Genomic DNA, 17,573 nt, shown 5'->3' with positions numbered 1-17,573 from the left:
CTGTGTCATTGCCAACAAATGGTATATAACAAAGTATTGAGAAACTTTTGTTATTGACCAAATACTTATTTTCCACCATAATTTGCAAATAAATTCATTAAAAATCCTACAATGTGATTTTCTGGAGAAAAAAAATCTCAATTTGTCTGTCATAGTTGACGTGTACCTATGATGAAAATTACAGGCCTCTCTCATCTTTTTAAGTGGGAGAACTTGCACAATTGGTGGCTGACTAAATACTTTTTTCCCCCACTGTATTTGTGACCGCTCACCCACTGAGAGGTTTGTGTTGTGGATGAATTATTCAGTATACACAGCATTGCTCTTAGTCATTCTCCCAAGGTACATGAATTCCAGTTTGGACATGAACGTATTCTCAGTTTGGAGATTTTCTAATCGTGTGGGTCTTATGCTGACAGAAGCTTGTCTATCGCTTCCTTGCACAGCTAAACATGGCTAGGGTATGGGATTGGGGAGTTCGTTGGAAAGGTAAAGTCAAACAACACGAGCTGAGCATTTGGTCAAAGATCACAGCAGGGTCAATCACTTATTTATTTATTTATTCCTGTTCTGACATGAGGTCAAATGGCTGCAGAGCAAATGTTTGGCTTAAGTGCAACAGCTGCATTGAGGCCTTAAGTGTGTGTGTGTGTTCGCGCACGCCTGTGCCTTTTGCGTGTGTTTGTGTTTGTTTGTGTGTATGGTTGTGACCAGGGCCAGGCATTGTTTACTATGCAGTGGACCGTTAAGGATTGGCGTTTGAACCAAAACCTCTCACCGTTTACTGTTTCACTTCAATGGCCCTCAGCATTTTAATTCTCTAATGTGGAATTAAATTAATTTCAGACAGTTTCTACTCTTTTCAGCTGAGATACAGTTTACATAGGTTACCGATTACAATCCCTTATACAAAGTTGAACTCTATTCCTAATGTTGAGTAATGGTTAACTAAAGCCCTGCTGTCTCTCCCAACAGGGACACACCCAGTACTGACCAGTCCAACACTGATCTGTTCAGGTCCAGCTGCTCCTGGGATAGGTTTTACTGGACCAAAGAAGCCCAGTACCTGTGTCTCCGTCGACTCTCTACACCCAGCTACTCTGCTATTCTGAGGGTACCTCATCATTTCTACCTACTTTGTACATGTATTCTTTACTCATCCTATTCTGCCCGAAGACAGTGTGTGTGGTTGTACATGTGATTTATACGGTGCCATGTTGTGGTCTACTCTGAAAACAGGAAATCCAGAATGGTTTTGGCTATGGTTTAAAAATCAGTTGGAAAATCTCTGCTGGATATCTATTGCCTTGGATTGTCCTTCAGTTGTTCATGTTCCCCATTCACAAAGTGTATGTATCCAAGGCCTTTGTCTCATAGCCCTATTTGGAAGTTGCTGATTCACTCCCCTCCCCCAATGCATATTTAACCAGGAAGATAGGACTCCTCCATAGAAGCAGTTTAAAGAGAACTCGGAGGAAGAGATTCAGGCCAACCATCACAACAGGTATTGTTGTGTTACACTGAACAAAAATATAAACGCAACATGTAAAGTGTTGGTCCCATGTTTCATGAGCTGAAAAAACGATCTCAAAAACGATCGCCACAAGTCTGGCATTGCAAGCGCCATGCTCTACCAACTGAGCCACACGGGACCTGTGTAATGATCATGTGGTTTAATCATCTTCTTGATATGCCACACCTGTCAGGTGGATGGATTATCTTGGCAAAGGAGAAATGCTCACTAACAGGGATGTAAACCAATTTGAGAGAAATATGCTTTTTTGTGCGTATGGAAAATGTCAGATTTTTTGGGGGGTCATGGGACCAACCCTTTACATGTTGTGTTTATATTTTTGCTCAGTGTACTTTGATGCAATGATATGGGGCTACACTTGATGGCTACATAACTTGACAGCTCTGAATCTGATACTGGACTGACACACACACACACACACACACTGTGACTTGGTAATGGTATCTCACAATTATACTGTTTTATTTGAATGGATATTTTTACATTAACCTCTTAAGGATCGGACCCTTTTTTTCCAATGACATACCCAAATCTAACTGCCTGTAGCTCAGGACCTGAAGCAAAGATATGCATATTCTTGATACCATTTGAAAGGAAACAACACTTTGAAGTTTGTGGAAATGTGAAATTAATGTAGGAGAATATAAAACATTAGATCTGGTAAAAGATAACGCAAACAAAAAAACATGTTCAATCATCTTTTAAATGCAAGAGAAAGGCTACAATATAATATTGCAGTTTAGGCGCAATTTAGATTTTGGCCACTAGATGGCAGCAGTGTGTGTGCAAAGTTTCAGATTGATCCAGTGAAGCATTGCAATACTGGACTATTTTGTATCAAGTCTGCCCAAATGTGCCGAATTGGTCAATTGATACATTTTCAAGTACATAACTATAGAGAACATACAAAAATGATATGCTAATACAAAATGTAAGTTTACACACTCCCAGGAATGTCATATATGATGGACCATTAGCTTATACACTAACTTTCACACATCTAGATGGCCGGGCGGGGTGTGTGTGGAGCCAGAGACGGCAAGGGTTCAAACTGTTGAACCCAGTTCCTACGTTTGAATATAAAAATTGATTTTATCAAACAAAACTATGCTACATTTTATCTCTGGGACCCTCAGGATGACAAATCAGAGCAAGATTACTGAATGTAAGTACATTATTTACCTTCAGAGGTGAATGTATCAAACCAGTTGCCGTGATCAGTTTTTTTGTTGTTGTGCACTCTCCTCAAACAATCTCATGGCATTTTTTTTATTGTAGTCCATGCTTCCGTTGTGAGATGGGAAATACACCTGTCCTTTTTACAATGCCTGAACTGTACTACTTCCAATCATACTGTCCATTTTGGAACTGACTGGCCCTCCTGCCTCTGTTAATCTTGGGACACCATGAACAAAAATAATTCAAGTAATCAAAAGAAAATACCATTTTTAAATATGCACTATGCAGAAATCGCTCGGCCAATTCCTGGTTGCTAAAATTAGAATAGTTAGCCTAATTTCAGTTTGTGACAAAACAAGCAAGTATAGTGTAGAGAATCATTGTACCATCTAAACCGCTGTGAAATGTATTTTCCATAACCAAAAATATTGTATTTTCAGCTGTTTGAAGCTGGTGTACAAAACCGAAAGTAAAAGAAGCAAAAACGACATTTAAGAATTGGAAACATAGAAATTGCGCACATAGAAGAGCTCTACTGCTTCTGAGACTTGCTTTCAATGAGAATGGCATATCTATAACACAATTTTCTATGTGAATTTGGTTGGGCCTCCCAAAAAGTTAGATATTGCAGCGTTAAGTAATCTGGAAGGATCCATTTTGGCAAAAAATTGACAGCATTCCAAGCAATAATGAATGCATGTTATATTTTGATGTAAAAATACAATTTGCATTTTATATCAGTTATTTGGTTGTTTGTTGTGTCATTGGACTGCAATTGTTAAACTTATTTTCGAGATGAAAATATTGAGACCACTTAGACTACCCCATCTTGAATTGGTCATTTACATCCTAATACTGTCGTCCCTTTCGGCGCTCTCTGACTCACTCAATTTACTGGGTTGTTTTACTGATTCTTTAAAAAACATGAAAAAAATCTAAACTATGATATTGTATAGGCTGCATGTTACTTTTAAGAATAGTCGTAGCCTAATTTCCTTTGTTGGAATCACAAGAAAAGTGGTCTCCGGTTTGAAAGTGCATGATGCCTGTAAATGGAGGGACACTGTTCAGTCTTTGCAGATATGAGACACAATATTTCAAAGTAAGTAAAACTAACGATTCTAAGGTACATTATAAATTATTCATGATTGTTTAATTATCCTGTTGCAATGTTAATTTCGCTGACTTGACGCACACCAGAGCACAAATATTTTATAACGTTTTCAAGACAGTCATGGGATCCTTACTGGAATGTCTCCACCTGCGGCTGCTACATCGTATCACGATGGAATACATTCACTCGTAGCAACCATCAAAAGGCTGTGCCTGTGAGCTGATATTCAGTATGAAGTGAAGATATTAGTTCATGGTGTTTGCCTATTGTGCAATGACTTTAAACAAAGTTATAATTCAGTAATAATTCATCCACGATTGGGGTGGAAATATTTGGGAGTCATTATCCCCTAAAAAAAATCCTACTAGTGGTTTTAATGGATTACTGTATGTAGAAGTTACCTACCCTGAGGTGATATATAGCGTAGTTCTGATCCTTTTGTAATGTTCCAGTGTATTTAATAGACAGTGCGTAGTCACTCCATGTAATGTGGCTGTACTGCAAGTAGAGGGCGTATTACTACAAGAGAATCTAGAGTGGATTAGATTGATGGCTAGGATTGGTGCCCTTTTAGACAAAACCAAGTCATTACTTCCTTCTCTGCCATAATGGGTACTATAGATTTTCATTGCCCGAGTTATAGCTGGCACGTGTGTAACTAAGGCTTTTTACCATTGTTAATATGGTTGCAGTTGTGTGTGTGTCGGTGTTTACGATTGAGAGCGCTGCATGCGTTTTTGTTTTGGCTGAGTGAGATTAAAGGATCTGTTCTTCTAAACCACATCCCATGATGATAGCTTAGTGTTATTTCAGCCATTTCAATGTAGGAATGGTCATTCTCAAACTCATATGAGAAACTGTGTGTGTTCTTGCGTAATACTCTCAGGAAGCCAAGACTCAGCCAGCAGCCCTGCCAGTGAACTAAATAACATCACACAGCAGAAAAAGGCAATTTGACTCACTGGGCTTGCCTGTACTTTGTTCTCATCACTTCAGATATTCGTGAACACGCTGCTATACTGCCCAACATTCCATCTCTCTGCCTGGAGGTATACACACTACAGACCACCAGACTCCGACGCTCAGGTCTACTAACTAGTATCTAGACCAATTTTCTCATCACTTTTTATCATGGTGGATTTTGCAATTTCCTCTCACGTGTGTGGCAATATTCTCATTCCTCACACTTAATCACAGGTGGTTTACAATATAGTTCTACTAGTCTGTAGAACACCTGTGTGTCAATATATGCTCATTCTACGCTGGGTCATAGCAATAGTCCAGGGGTGTATTCACTAGGAACCAAACAGACAGAGGACCTGTGCTTGCCCAATAAGAAACGTTCGTTTTTTGCAGCAAATTTTCTTTCTGTTGCAAAATGTTTTGCTACGGTTTGCTAGTGTGTACTAATGAATACACTCCAGTCCTCCATGACCGCTCGTTATCTGTTCTGTCCTGTGAGTCCAAACTCTTAAAAGTGGGGTATGATCTGTCCCCTCCCCTGTCAGCCAGAGTGATGCCCCCATTTCTAAAAGCCTGGGCTGGAGCACAGGGATTTGGCTCCACTTAAGTCACAAAAAAAAGTCAATCTTAAAACCTTTGTGGTTTTCAAAGCATGTGCTTAAAGCGTTTGCGTTTATGTGTATTTGGGTTAAACACTTACACACAGACATTTGCATACTCATTCGTGTGTATATATATATATATGTGTGTGTGTGTGTGTGTGTGTGTGTGTGATTAGGTTGGTGCGTCAATGTGCATTATTTTGTGCTTGTGTATCTAATCATCAGCATGGCCGTGTGCGATTGTGTGTTTACACTGTCTGTGGATGGTGGGATTTGCGCTGAATGTAGGCCAGCAGAATCCAGCTTACGTCAAAGCTAGGCAGGCAGACAGAAGCAGGGTGTTGCTGGTGCTGATGGCGAAATGGAGGAGGTAGAGTCGTAGCAGGCAGAGCAGCGCATCAGTGGAGGTAGAGGAGCAGAGTAGGAACCATGAAGACTGTCGTCCACCTGCACAGGAAATGGATCCACACCTACAAGGCCATCCCCATCCACCAGGGGCTCGTGAGTGACTCCAGCTTGGCTCTAGTTAGTTAGACAGGTGGTATTTGGGTGGAAAGGTAGGCAGGTAAACAGGCAGTTGTGACAAGTGCTTCATGTTGGTCGTAGTACTTGGAGTGAGTGAAGTTGGTTAAAATGTGTGTCAGTGGTTACTTTGGTAGAGTTTAGTGTTTTCAGCTGGTGGTATGGGTACTGTGTTGAAAGGCTGAGGGTGTGTGGAATCAGTAGTCCATGTGTGATGCTGGTGATTAGTAGCCTGACGACTCACACTAAATTCTTCTGCTGCTCTGTTGTTCCCTACATATTTTAGTCTGAGACTGCCATCATTGAAGTGAGGCGTTGTACAAAAGTAATCAGTGATGGGATCGTCTCTAACCAATCAGAGTATCAAAGCCAATGACACATTTTCAAACCGCCGCGTTACCCACATGTGTTCTGGCTCTGGCCCAACCCTCGGTTTCTGGACAAATCAGACGTGTTCACATTCGGTGAAGGGCCGTGGAGGTACTCAGATCTAGACTCATTACGGAGAAGAAACTATTCCGTGGGCGTGGCGTAGCGTTTGGCGGGAGCAAGGAGTCTGGTTAGCCAGGCAAGATGATAAGTGGGTGTGTACTGTACCATGTGCTCAGAGAGCATGTGTTGGAAACATAAGAGTTTGTTTGTTCCAGGTATAGTAGTTATCTTATGTGATCTTTTGTGTTGTTGGCTATATGAGATTTGGAACCTGATGTTTTGATGTATTCTGTTGGAATGAGAGAAACACATGGTTAATACAGTTGAAGTCGGAAGTTTACATACACTTAGGTTGGAAAAACAACTAGTTTTTCAACCACTCCACTAATTTCTTGTTAACAAACTAGTTTTGGCATGTCGGTTAGGACATCTACTTTGTGCATGACACAAGTAATTTTTCCAACAATTGTTTACAGACCGATTACTTCACTTATAATTCACTGTATCACAATTCCAGTGGGTCAGAAGTTTACATACGCTAAATTGACTGTGCCTTTTTAAACAGCTTGGAAAATTCCAGAAAATGATGTCATGGCTTTAGAAGCTTCTGATAGGCTAATTGACATAATTTGAGTCAATTGGAGGTGTACCTGTGGATCTATTTCAAGGCCTACCTTCAAACTCCGTGCCTCTTTGCTTGACATCATTATGTGGATAGATTGAAGCAACATCTCAAGACATCAGTCAGGAAGTTAAAGCTTGGTCGCAAATGGGTCTTCCAAATGGACAATGACCCCAAGCATTCCAAAGTTGTGGCAAAATGGCTTAAGGACAACAAAGTCAAGGTATTGGAGTGGCCATCACAAAGCCCTGACCTCAATCCTATAGAACATTTGTGGGCAGAACTGAAAAGGCGTGTGCGAGCAAGGTGGCCTACAAACCTGACTCAGTTACACCAGCTCTGTCAGGAGGAATGGGCCAAAATTCACCCAACTTATTGTGGGAAGCTTGTGGAAGGCTACCCAAAACGTTTGACCCAAGTTAAACAATTTAATGGCAATGCTACCAAATACTAATTGAGTGTATGTAAACTTCTGACCCGCTGGGAATGTAATGAAAGAAATAAAAGCTGAAATAAATAATTCTCTCTACTATTATTCTGATGTTTCACATTCTTAAAATAAAGTGGTGATCCTAACTGACCTAAGACAGGGAATTTTTACTAGGATTAAATGGCAGGAATTGTGAAAAACTGAGTTTAAATGTATTTGGCTAAGGTGTATGTAAACTTCCGACTTCAACTTTATATCCTGTTCTTGTCCTCTTTGTGGAATGTGTCCTCCTCCCATAGAGCCCAGTCATGGAGGAAACCGTGTGGGAGCAGTACACTGTGACATTGCAGAGGGTGAGTCCAGCTTTGCAATACACACACACCACACTGGATTACTACACAATACAATATATAGCTTGTCATTACTGCGACCATAACACAATACAACACCCTTTACTCCAACCATATCACATTTCAGTGCATAACATTACTCTTCTTATAGGGTTAGAACCAAACCAGATTTGAATTATAATTGTAATCTGCAGCTACACCACCAGATTACAATGCAATACACCATGGATCCTTTTAAGCTCTGTTTCTTTCAGAACATTTGATTATACTCTCTAGAACATGTTCACCCATCTACAGCACACATTCCATGCATGCAGCACATCTGCCCAGCACAGTTAATCGTGTGGAGCTCACACTCATTGTCTCATAGCCTCACTCTATGCTCTGGCTATAAAGCTGCTTTTAACAAATATATTTTTTGACCACCACATCACTGACCCTTCCACATCCAGCTGTCATATGCGCTCTCTAGACTATATATTTATCTCTTGTTCTTCCTCCCATCCTTCTAGATCTCCTTAGTCCCAGTTTCCTTCACGCGCCTTGTTCCAAATTACCCGTCCTCGCTTCCTCTTGTCTCACTTTCTCTTGTCCTCTTTCTTGAGCTCTCTAACAATCCATTTGTGTCTCTCCTCTCTCTCTCTGATATTGAAAGACAGTGGAGTGGAGCAGTGTTTATTATAATTATATTTTTTACAGGTTGTAGAGTGGGGGGGTGGGGTTTTAGAGGGCCATCAAATCTTTGCTCTAATCTCATCTGGGCAGCGCAGGGGCAGGTACACGACGGGGACACAAGGAGATCGAAGTGTACAGACACGCACACAAAAACACACACGCACACACAAAGTAAACTTACAGACGTACTCAGAAAGAATTAGATACATTCACTCACACACTAACCTGAACAGACTAGGACACAGGCACTTTCATGCACAAAAAAATTGAATCAAATCAAAACACCTATACAAACGCATCTCTAATACATGTCCTCTCCACTGCAGGACTCCAAGATGGGTTTTGGTATTGCGGTGTCCGGGGGCCGGGACAACCCCAACGAGGAAAGCGGGGAGATGTCCATAGTGGTGTCTGACGTGCTTCAGGGAGGGCCCGCCGATGGCCTGCTTTTGTACGTACATTTACATTGACATTTTAGTCATTTAGCAGACGCTCTTATCCAGAGCGACTTACAGTTAGTGAGTGCATACATGTTTTATTTTTTTTCATACTGGTCCCCCGTGGGAAACGAACCCACAACCCTGGCGTTTCAAACGCCATGCTCTACCAACTGAGCTACACAGGACTACATACCTCCTGTCAATCAATCATAATGATGCATCAAGTGTTCTGTCGTTTTGAATATACAGTTTCAATATCTCAGTGGATTTTTTTCCTCATATGTTAATTGTATCTTGTAGTGAGAATGACCGGGTGGTACAGGTGAACGCTATTCCCATGGATGGCGTGCCACACTCCTTCGCTGTACAGACCCTCAGAAAGTGTGGAAAAGTAGCCAAAATTGTGAGTAAAACATATGTTTTATTATGGTGGAAAAAGATGGATGCTTGTGATTTACATTTAGAACCCGTGTATAGGAGTTTGAGATCTGAGGGTTGGATAAGTGTCAATGATTCCTGACAGTTCAGTCAGTGCCTGATGTGGTCTTTTGGTTTTGACAGACGGTCAAAAGGCCCAGGAAAGTTCCAGTCAACCTGCTGAAACACGGCCCTTCCCCTGACGACCGTGTCTTCAGCAACAATGATTACGACTATGACCAGGACCGCCACAGTGTGTACAGTGGACGCAGCAGTCATCAAGATCGCGGCCACAGCCAGGAGAGGGCAGGTTACACAGACGCTGGCTACCAGGGACAGGGCTATGACCGTGATTACGGTCGAGATGACCGGGGCAGAAGTATTGAGAGGGACCTTGATCCAGAGAGGCAGTACAGACGAGACGGCAGCAAAGGTCGGACTCTGGACCGGGACCGTAGCCCTGAACGCCGCTACAAAAGCGACCGCACTCTTGACCGTGACCACAGCCCCGATCGGCGTTACCGTAGTGATCTCACGCTAGACCGCGATCCCAGCCCAGACCACCGCTACCGCGGTGAGCGGGCCCTTGACCGCGACTCCAGCCCTGACAGGCGTTTCCGTAGCGAACGCACTCTGGACCGCACTAACAGCCCTGACCTGCGATACAGAGCCGGTCACAGTCCTGCCCGCAGTCACGGTCGCGACCACAGCTTTGAGCGGAACCGCAAACGTGTTCCCAGTGACCGCGAGCAGATGAAGAGGAATGGGAGCAGGGAGCGACTGGACCGCTCGCCCTCCCCCGCCTCCATGCCAATCCCCATGTCCCGCCCTCCTCGGGAGCAAGAGCCCCTGGAGAAACCCCTCAGTGTGCTGCTACTGAAGAACAGGCCCAACGAAGGTCAGAATAGGTCTATACTAAACATGACATTATATTGATCTCTTGCTCCTCCATTTCTGTTGACTCTTAACTACCCTCATTCCTCCAGGACGGCTTGTGTTAAATGTTTACTTCGTTTTTATGTTGACGTGTGTTTATGTGTTGTAGAGTATGGTCTGCATCTGGGTAGTCAGCTGTTCATTAAAGAGATGACCAGCACAGGTCTGGCCTGCAGGGATGGCAACCTCCAGGAGGGAGACATCATACTGAAGGTATGAAGGGCCTCACACACAGGCACACCACTGTTTTATCTCTGCCCTGGGGAAGTATTGTTTCAGTGCTGCCTCTTCAAAAATGTTATGTGTAGAGTTGTCCAAAAGCATGACAGCACTATCTTAGACAGGTGGCTACAGATGTTACCGTATGTATGTTTGCTAGAATACACTGTGAATGTGCTATGACTCTCTCTCACCCTGTGCCAGATCAATGGTACGGTGACAGAGAACCTGTCTCTGAGTGATGCAGGGAAGCTGATTGAGAAGTCTTGTGGGAAGCTGCAGCTGGTGGTGCAGAGAGACAGGAGACAGGTCCTCATCAGGATTCCTCCCCTGGCAGACAGCGACTCTGAGCTCGATGGTGAGAGACCCTCCAGTCTCAGTCTCTGTGGCAGCATCTCCTTTCCTTTTTAAGGAAAACACTTTTTATGTGGACAGATTCAGAACGGTCCCAATGCATTTTTATAAGTCTTTCATTGACCTACTGTATAATCGGCTGATTTGAACATGAACGTTTTCTGCTGTGTATTATTGTGTCCCTGTCTGGGTTTATTGAAATGTCTGTTTAGTTTTTGTTTGATTCTCGCAAAAAGCAGTTTCCCCCTTGGGAATAATACGTAAAGAAAAATGTAAAAAACTTAACTCACCCTCCACACAATCATTGGTATAGAGATGTCACACGCCGCAGAGTTTCTGACCCACTTTGGTCCATTCAGGGACGTGGTGTGTGAGCGCTTGGCAGGGGAATATAATATCACCTCATAATCCACCTATTGAATATGACAGAATTGTATTATTTTATGATCTGAAATGTAGCAAATGTGCTGTCTAAGATTGGAACTGCAGCTAAGCTATTGAGTACAGGGGTGCATGTCTGTGTGTCCGCCACTGCCAAACTGTGAGGTTTGCTGTGTCTGTTTTGTCTGTTTCGCTCCACTCTACTTATAATACATTTCACACTTCTTGTGTAAAAAGTTGAGTTAGTGTTTCACTGAGGCTGTATGTATGAAACATGACTTGGGTGAGCTGTCTGAAGAGGAACTAAACTCGGCAACAAAAAAAACATCCCTTTTTCAGGACCCTGTCTTTCAAAGATAATTAGTAAAAATCCAAATAACTTCACAGATCTTCATTGTAAAGGGTTTAAACACTGTTTCCCATGCTTGTTCAATGAAACCTAAACGATTAATGAACATGCACCTGTGGAACGGTCGTTAAGACACTAACAGCTTACAGACGATAGGCAATTAAGGTCACAGTTATGAAAACTTAGGACACTAAAGAGGCCTTTCTACTGACTCTGAAAAACACCAAAAGAAAGATGCCCAGGGTCCCTGCTCATCTGCGTGAACGTACCTTAGGCATGCTGCAAGGAGGCATGAGGACTGCAGATGTGTCCAGGGCAATAAATTGCAATGTCCGTACTGTGAGACGCCTAAGACAGCGCTACAGGGAGACAGGACGGACAGCTGATCGTCCTCGCAGTGGCAGACCACGTGTAACAACACCTGCACAGGATCGGTACATCTGAACATCACACCTGCGGGACAGGTACAAACCCACTGTCGCTGGACCAGACAGGACTGGCAAAAAGTGCTCTTCACTGACGAGTCACGGTTTTGTCACACCAGGGGTGATGGTCGGATTCGTGTTTATCGTTGAAGGAATGAGCATTACACCGAGGCCTGTACTCTGGAGCGGGATCGATTTGGAGGTGGATGGTCCATCATGGTCTGGGGCGGTGTGTCACAGCATCATCGGACTGAGCTCGTTGTCATTGCAGGCAATCTCAACACTGTGCGTTACAGAGAAGACATCCTCCTCCCTCATGTGGTACCCTTCCTGCAGGCTCATCCTGACATGACCCTCCAGCATGACAATGCCATACTGCTCGTTCTGTGCGTGATTTCCTGCAAGACAGGAATGTCAGTGTTCTGCCATGGCCAGCGAAGAGCCCGGATCTCAATCCCATTGAGCACAGCTGGGACCTGTTGGATCGGCGGGTGAGGGCTAGGACCATTCCCCCCAGAAATGTCCAGGAACTTGCAGGTGCCTTGGTGGAAGAGTGGGGTAACATCTCACAGCAAGAACGGGCAAATCTGGTGCAGTCCATGAGGAGGAGATGCACTGCAGTACTTAATGCAGCTGGTGGCCACACCAGATACTGACCCCCCTTTGTTCAGGGACACATTATTCAATTTCTGTTAGTCACATGTCTGTGGAACTTGTTCAGTTTGTCTGTTGTTGAATCTTATGTTCATGCAAATATTTACACATGTTAAGTTTGCTGGAAAAAAATGCAGTTGACAGTGAGAGGACGTTTCTTTTTTTTTGCTAAGTTTAGAAGTTGGTAATATTTTGTGTTCCAGATATCTCAGAGATCGAGTCGTACCGCTCCTACTCGCCACAGGATGACCGACGGGCCCCTCACTCAGACCTGTCCTCCCACTCCTCCAATGAGAGGCTCCGAGACAAACCCAGGTAAACAGTCACCCTCTGCTCCCACCTGCAGTATGGATCACTCTTATGTACCGGTAATATTGTCACAGGCTGACAAGGTCAGATTATATTTACAGTATGAGTATTTTTACTCCATCACTATGAGAAAAGTCTACTTTGACTAGCTGTGCTGTAGTGTTTGAGAACCATAGGATTCTGTGTGTGTTAACATCAGGGAGGACCCACCAAGCAGGCTGGCTAAGATGGGCGCCATGCCGACACCGTTCGCCATGCCAGCGCGAGTGCCAGATAGAGTTATGGAAGACACGCCCCCTCTGCCAGCAGAGCGGGAGGAGCCCCACCCAGAAACGCCCCCAGGTAACTACAATGCCTTAAAACAAATGAATCCGTTGTATTTTTATTTTTTTTAATCTATCATCACATTTACCTGTTATTATATAACCAGTGCATCGGTTAACTTACACCTAGGGCTGTTGCGGTGACCTTATTACCGCCACACCGGCAGTCATGAGTCATAACCGCAGTCAAATTCCACGTGACCATTGAGTCACAGTAATCTCCTTTTATGCACTCTGGACATGCGTTGGTAGTACCCAACTTGCTAATGGCTCCCGAGTGGCGCAGCAGTCTTAAGGCACTGCATCTAAGTGCCAGAGGCGTCACTACAGACCCTGGTTCGATTCCAGGCTGTATCACAATCCGGCCGTGATTGGGAGTCCCATTGTTCTTAACTGACTTGCCTGGTTAAATAAAATAAAATAAATGACCATCCGGTTGCTAATGGTACTCAGTGCTCTATTGTCCCTCTAACCACTCTGACATCAATGCAAATGCAATCGAAAATCACATCACACTTATCAAAACAGTATTATACTTTTAAAGCTCACCTCACTGTCATTGATCAATTTGAAGAAAGAAGTTCAACAATGGGTTTAACTGAGTGGAAAAAAAAATCCGTTGTGGATGTTGTTTCAAAGCCTAACAACGAAATGGACCGCACTTTCTAAGGTGATGATTCATTCAAAACACCCATATGCATATTACAGTTTATGCATACGCCTATATATGAGCCCAAGCCCGGAATAAAAACCTGAATTAAAATAATGATTGTGCTTTATACAATACATAACCTCCCACATATTAAGCAGAAGAATAAAAAAATTATTTTAAGATGTCTTTGGGACATAAGTGGTCTAGCCTATACTCCAAAATTAAACAAATTCTAGTAATTGCCTTTGAGTGTGGACTGTATTATTATGCATACTGGATGGACTGGTTACCTTATGCTACGCTCCAAACTTTATATGAATGAGTCCGGGAAAGAACTTATAGGCCTAGGACAGTGGTCACCAACCTTTTCTGAGTCAAGATCACTTTCGCAGTCAAAAAGCAAGCCAAGATGTACCTCTCAGATTTTTTTAAAAATGACTTAAAAAATGTAACATTAACCTAATAAAAACAGTTCTGTAGGAGAAGTTCTGTAGACATTTGTGCAGTAGGCAGGCCCAACACATTATCACAGCATATTGGCTATATGCCTGGCCTGCCAATATTGTTCTTCTCTGACCATGTTCAATTTCAAAACCCGAGCTTTGATAACAAAATAGATCAGTTGGTGTAGCACTTATTGAAATAATTTCCTAATAATTAGCTTTTTTATTTTACTGGACTGATGGTACCTGCATTTGATGGTCATGGTGCTTTCAAGACAACTGGGAACTAGGTAAAATCACGACGTCAGTAATGTTCAGGTCGGTAAGTCCAGGCTTTAGAAAGATGCCAGAGTTTCCGACTTGGAATTCCAAGTTGGATGATCGTTCGGAGATGTCCGAGTTTCCAGTCATTTTATAATAATAATAATAATATGCCATTTAGCAGACGCTTTTATCCAAAGCGACTTACAGTCATGCGTGCATACATTTATTTGTGTATGGGTGGTCCCGGGGATCGAACCCACAACCTTGGCGTTACAAGTGCCGTGCTCTACCAGCTGAGCTACAGAGGACCACATTTTGAACACAGCATTAGTCTCTGCGGAGGGCGGGAGAGAGCAGCAAAGGGTCAGCCTCTCACAGTCCTTGCTCTCTCCTTCCTTTCCTCCGTGGAGACTGACTAGAGAGAGGGGACACAGTCTTCCACCTTATGGTGAAACTCGAGTCGCTGTGTATCTGCCTCAAGCACAAATTCATGTTGTTCCTTTGACCAGAGAAAGTTAAATATTCCTTGATATTAAAATAGACATGACGAGCTGCTAATAATAATAAAAACAAAGGGCTATCGATACACTTGGCTACTCATTCATTGCAGCTGCAGCACGAGTGGGAGGGATAATGTATTTTATGTTTTGTAATAAAAACAGTGACAGTGCCAAGAAAAACATTTTAACATGAACTCACTCATAAAAACAGCAGCTCTTTGCTGTATTCTTTTAGTCTTTCTCTGGTCATGGTTTCAAAAGTTATGAAATCTCACACAGGCTAGTATCAAACTTGTAGGCACTGTGATTTGAGCTATACGATTGGCCAGCGCAGTAGGCGCACTCGATTTAGCCACAGATCTACCGGCCCGCCGGGTAGGCAGAGTTTGTTTCAGACAAATGAAATGGTTCAAAATGGGAACATTTTGCCTACCTGGAACGCAGGGCTTCTGAATCAAGTTAGGCCTACTATTGATGTTCCCGAATAGATTTCACTTGGTTTCCCAAATGAAGCACTGGGTAGCTGCAGGAACAGGGTTGGAGAGCCCATGGCATACAGAGTTTGGGCGTAATATCACCTGTCGCACAGCGAGAGGCTGCATGCTTCTCAAACAGAGGTTGATGCATGGAGTGAAATAACTGGAGTAGCCAACCTGCATGATTGAACGAACCGTTGGGAAAGCGGCCTCCATTGGCTATTGAGTGCATGACATGTCTTTTTTTCCCCTGCCCCTCTTCCTGCCCATTAGATAATGGGCTATTCATTTACATTACATTTACATTTTAGTCATTTAGCAGACGCTCTTATCCAGAGCGACTTACAGGAGCAATTAGGGTTAAGTGCCTTGCTCAAGGGCACATTTACGTCATTTAGCAGACGCTCTTATCCAGAGCGACTTACAAATTGGTGCATTCACCCTATAGCCAGTGGGATAACCACTTTACAATTTTCTTTTTTTTTTTTTTTGGGGGGGGGGGGGGGGGGTAGAAGGATTAATTTATCCTATCCCAGGTATTCCTTAAAGAGGTGGGGTTTCAAATGTCTCCGGAAGGTGGTGAGTGACTCCGCTGTCCTGGCGTCGTTTACAAGACAAGATTAAATTGAGAATAGTCTGATGGGTGAAAATATGATCACTTGATGTGAGAACAGCATGTGCAGCCTGAGGCAAGGAACAGAGTGCAAGCTTTTTTTAAATGTTCTCAAATCATCAATCGCCTATGGTCGCATCATGCAGCCCATATGTTTTGATTTCTAAGACATTCTAAGGTTTGTATCCTTCACAACTAAAGTTGCCAAAAGTTCAAATGATCACTTTTACGCTCAACACTTCGCTCCGGAATGAATTATATTCTTCTTACTATATAATCACACAGAACGTATAAGCATATCTTGTCTGAAATACATTTTCTAAAATAATGGATTTATTGTGATGGTGTATATTACATTTTAGTTTTAGTTTTATAAATGTAGATGTTCCAAAGGCGCATCAGAGGCTTGTATGGGTGGAGGCCTGGCGATACTAAACATGTTTATGTTGATTAACGGTGAATTACCGTGAGACCGGCAGTCTTTTGCATGACGACAACCGGCTGACAAAATCTCATGACCGCCACAGCCCTACTTACACCTCCATCATAGCAATGATAAAAGAAGCACACAATCACTGATGTCTCACTAGGATTTCCATGTTCTTTTTACAGCACCAGTAGTCACCGTTGCCCCAAAAGTCCACGCTGCCTCAAAGGTGCCACTGAGGCCAAGCGTAGAGGACCAGGATATATACGGGTGAGTCATCTACTTTACATGCACAGTATGTGTTGGTTCCACAAACGAATCTACAGAGAATGTGTCTAGGGTGCAGACTCTGTTAACTCAACAGAGTAGTATACTCTAAAGTAGATTATAAATAGAAATTTAGAAATGTTATTAACTTGTCATTTGTCTTAAATGGATTGTGTGTTGTCCAGGCCCAACACGGGGATGGTGCGTTTTCAGAAGGGAGATAGCGTGGGACTGAGGCTGGCGGGAGGAAACGATGTGGGAATCTTCATTGCAGGCGTTCAGGAGGACAGCCCTGCAGAACAGGAGGGCCTTCGCACTGGGGACCAGATCATGAAGGTAGGGGAAGGGTTAACTCTTAGTGTGATGTCATTTTTTGATCTGTGTCACTATATGAATAATAGCATGTCTTTGTCTCATGTTTCTGTGTGTCTCCTGTGTGTTTCTAATGTGTGTCATATTTGTGAAACTCCTTATGTCTGTTCGTGAGTGCTTTACGTGATAGATCTAATGTTATGTCTTTGTCTAGGTGAATAACATGGACTTCAGGGGCATGGTGCGTGAGGACGCTGTCCTGTACTTGCTGGAGATTCCAAAGGGAGATGATGTCACCATCCTGGCTCAGAGCAAACCTGATGGTGAGTAACGCCTTCACTCTCTAGATAAAGGCAAGTCTATCATATCAGGTCACGTTGCAGGTGAAG

At 43.1% G+C, this 17,573-nt stretch overlaps 1 protein-coding gene across 2 annotated transcripts in view; it reads left to right on the top strand.

Annotated features, from left to right (window-relative positions):
• Positions 1–421: 421 nt before the first annotated feature.
• The window catches only part of LOC311128314 (tight junction protein 2-like), a 32,273-nt gene continuing 15,121 nt past the window's right edge, over positions 422–17,573 (top strand). The window contains exons 1-13 of one of the 2 annotated variants that reach the window (XM_084160403.1): positions 422–489; positions 976–1,114; positions 7,698–7,751; positions 8,750–8,874; positions 9,164–9,266; positions 9,425–10,178; positions 10,326–10,429; positions 10,640–10,793; positions 12,802–12,913; positions 13,107–13,249; positions 16,791–16,875; positions 17,058–17,208; positions 17,399–17,507. In XM_084160403.1, coding sequence (XP_084016529.1) covers positions 464–489; positions 976–1,114; positions 7,698–7,751; positions 8,750–8,874; positions 9,164–9,266; positions 9,425–10,178; positions 10,326–10,429; positions 10,640–10,793; positions 12,802–12,913; positions 13,107–13,249; positions 16,791–16,875; positions 17,058–17,208; positions 17,399–17,507 — 2,059 coding nt within the window. In that variant the 5' untranslated portion in view covers positions 422–463. Of the gene's footprint in view, positions 490–975; positions 1,115–3,758; positions 3,816–7,697; positions 7,752–8,749; positions 8,875–9,163; positions 9,267–9,424; positions 10,179–10,325; positions 10,430–10,639; positions 10,794–12,801; positions 12,914–13,106; positions 13,250–16,790; positions 16,876–17,057; positions 17,209–17,398; positions 17,508–17,573 lie in introns of those variants that run through there. The other variant, XM_084160404.1, reaches the window with a different exon arrangement.

The sequence above is a fragment of the Coregonus lavaretus genome, assembly GCF_964263955.1.
Source record: "Coregonus lavaretus genome assembly, chromosome: 4".
NCBI classification, from domain to species: Eukaryota; Metazoa; Chordata; class Actinopteri; order Salmoniformes; family Salmonidae; genus Coregonus; species Coregonus lavaretus.
Note: the sequence above shows the minus strand (reverse complement) of the source record. Positions and strands in the feature narration are given on the sequence as shown.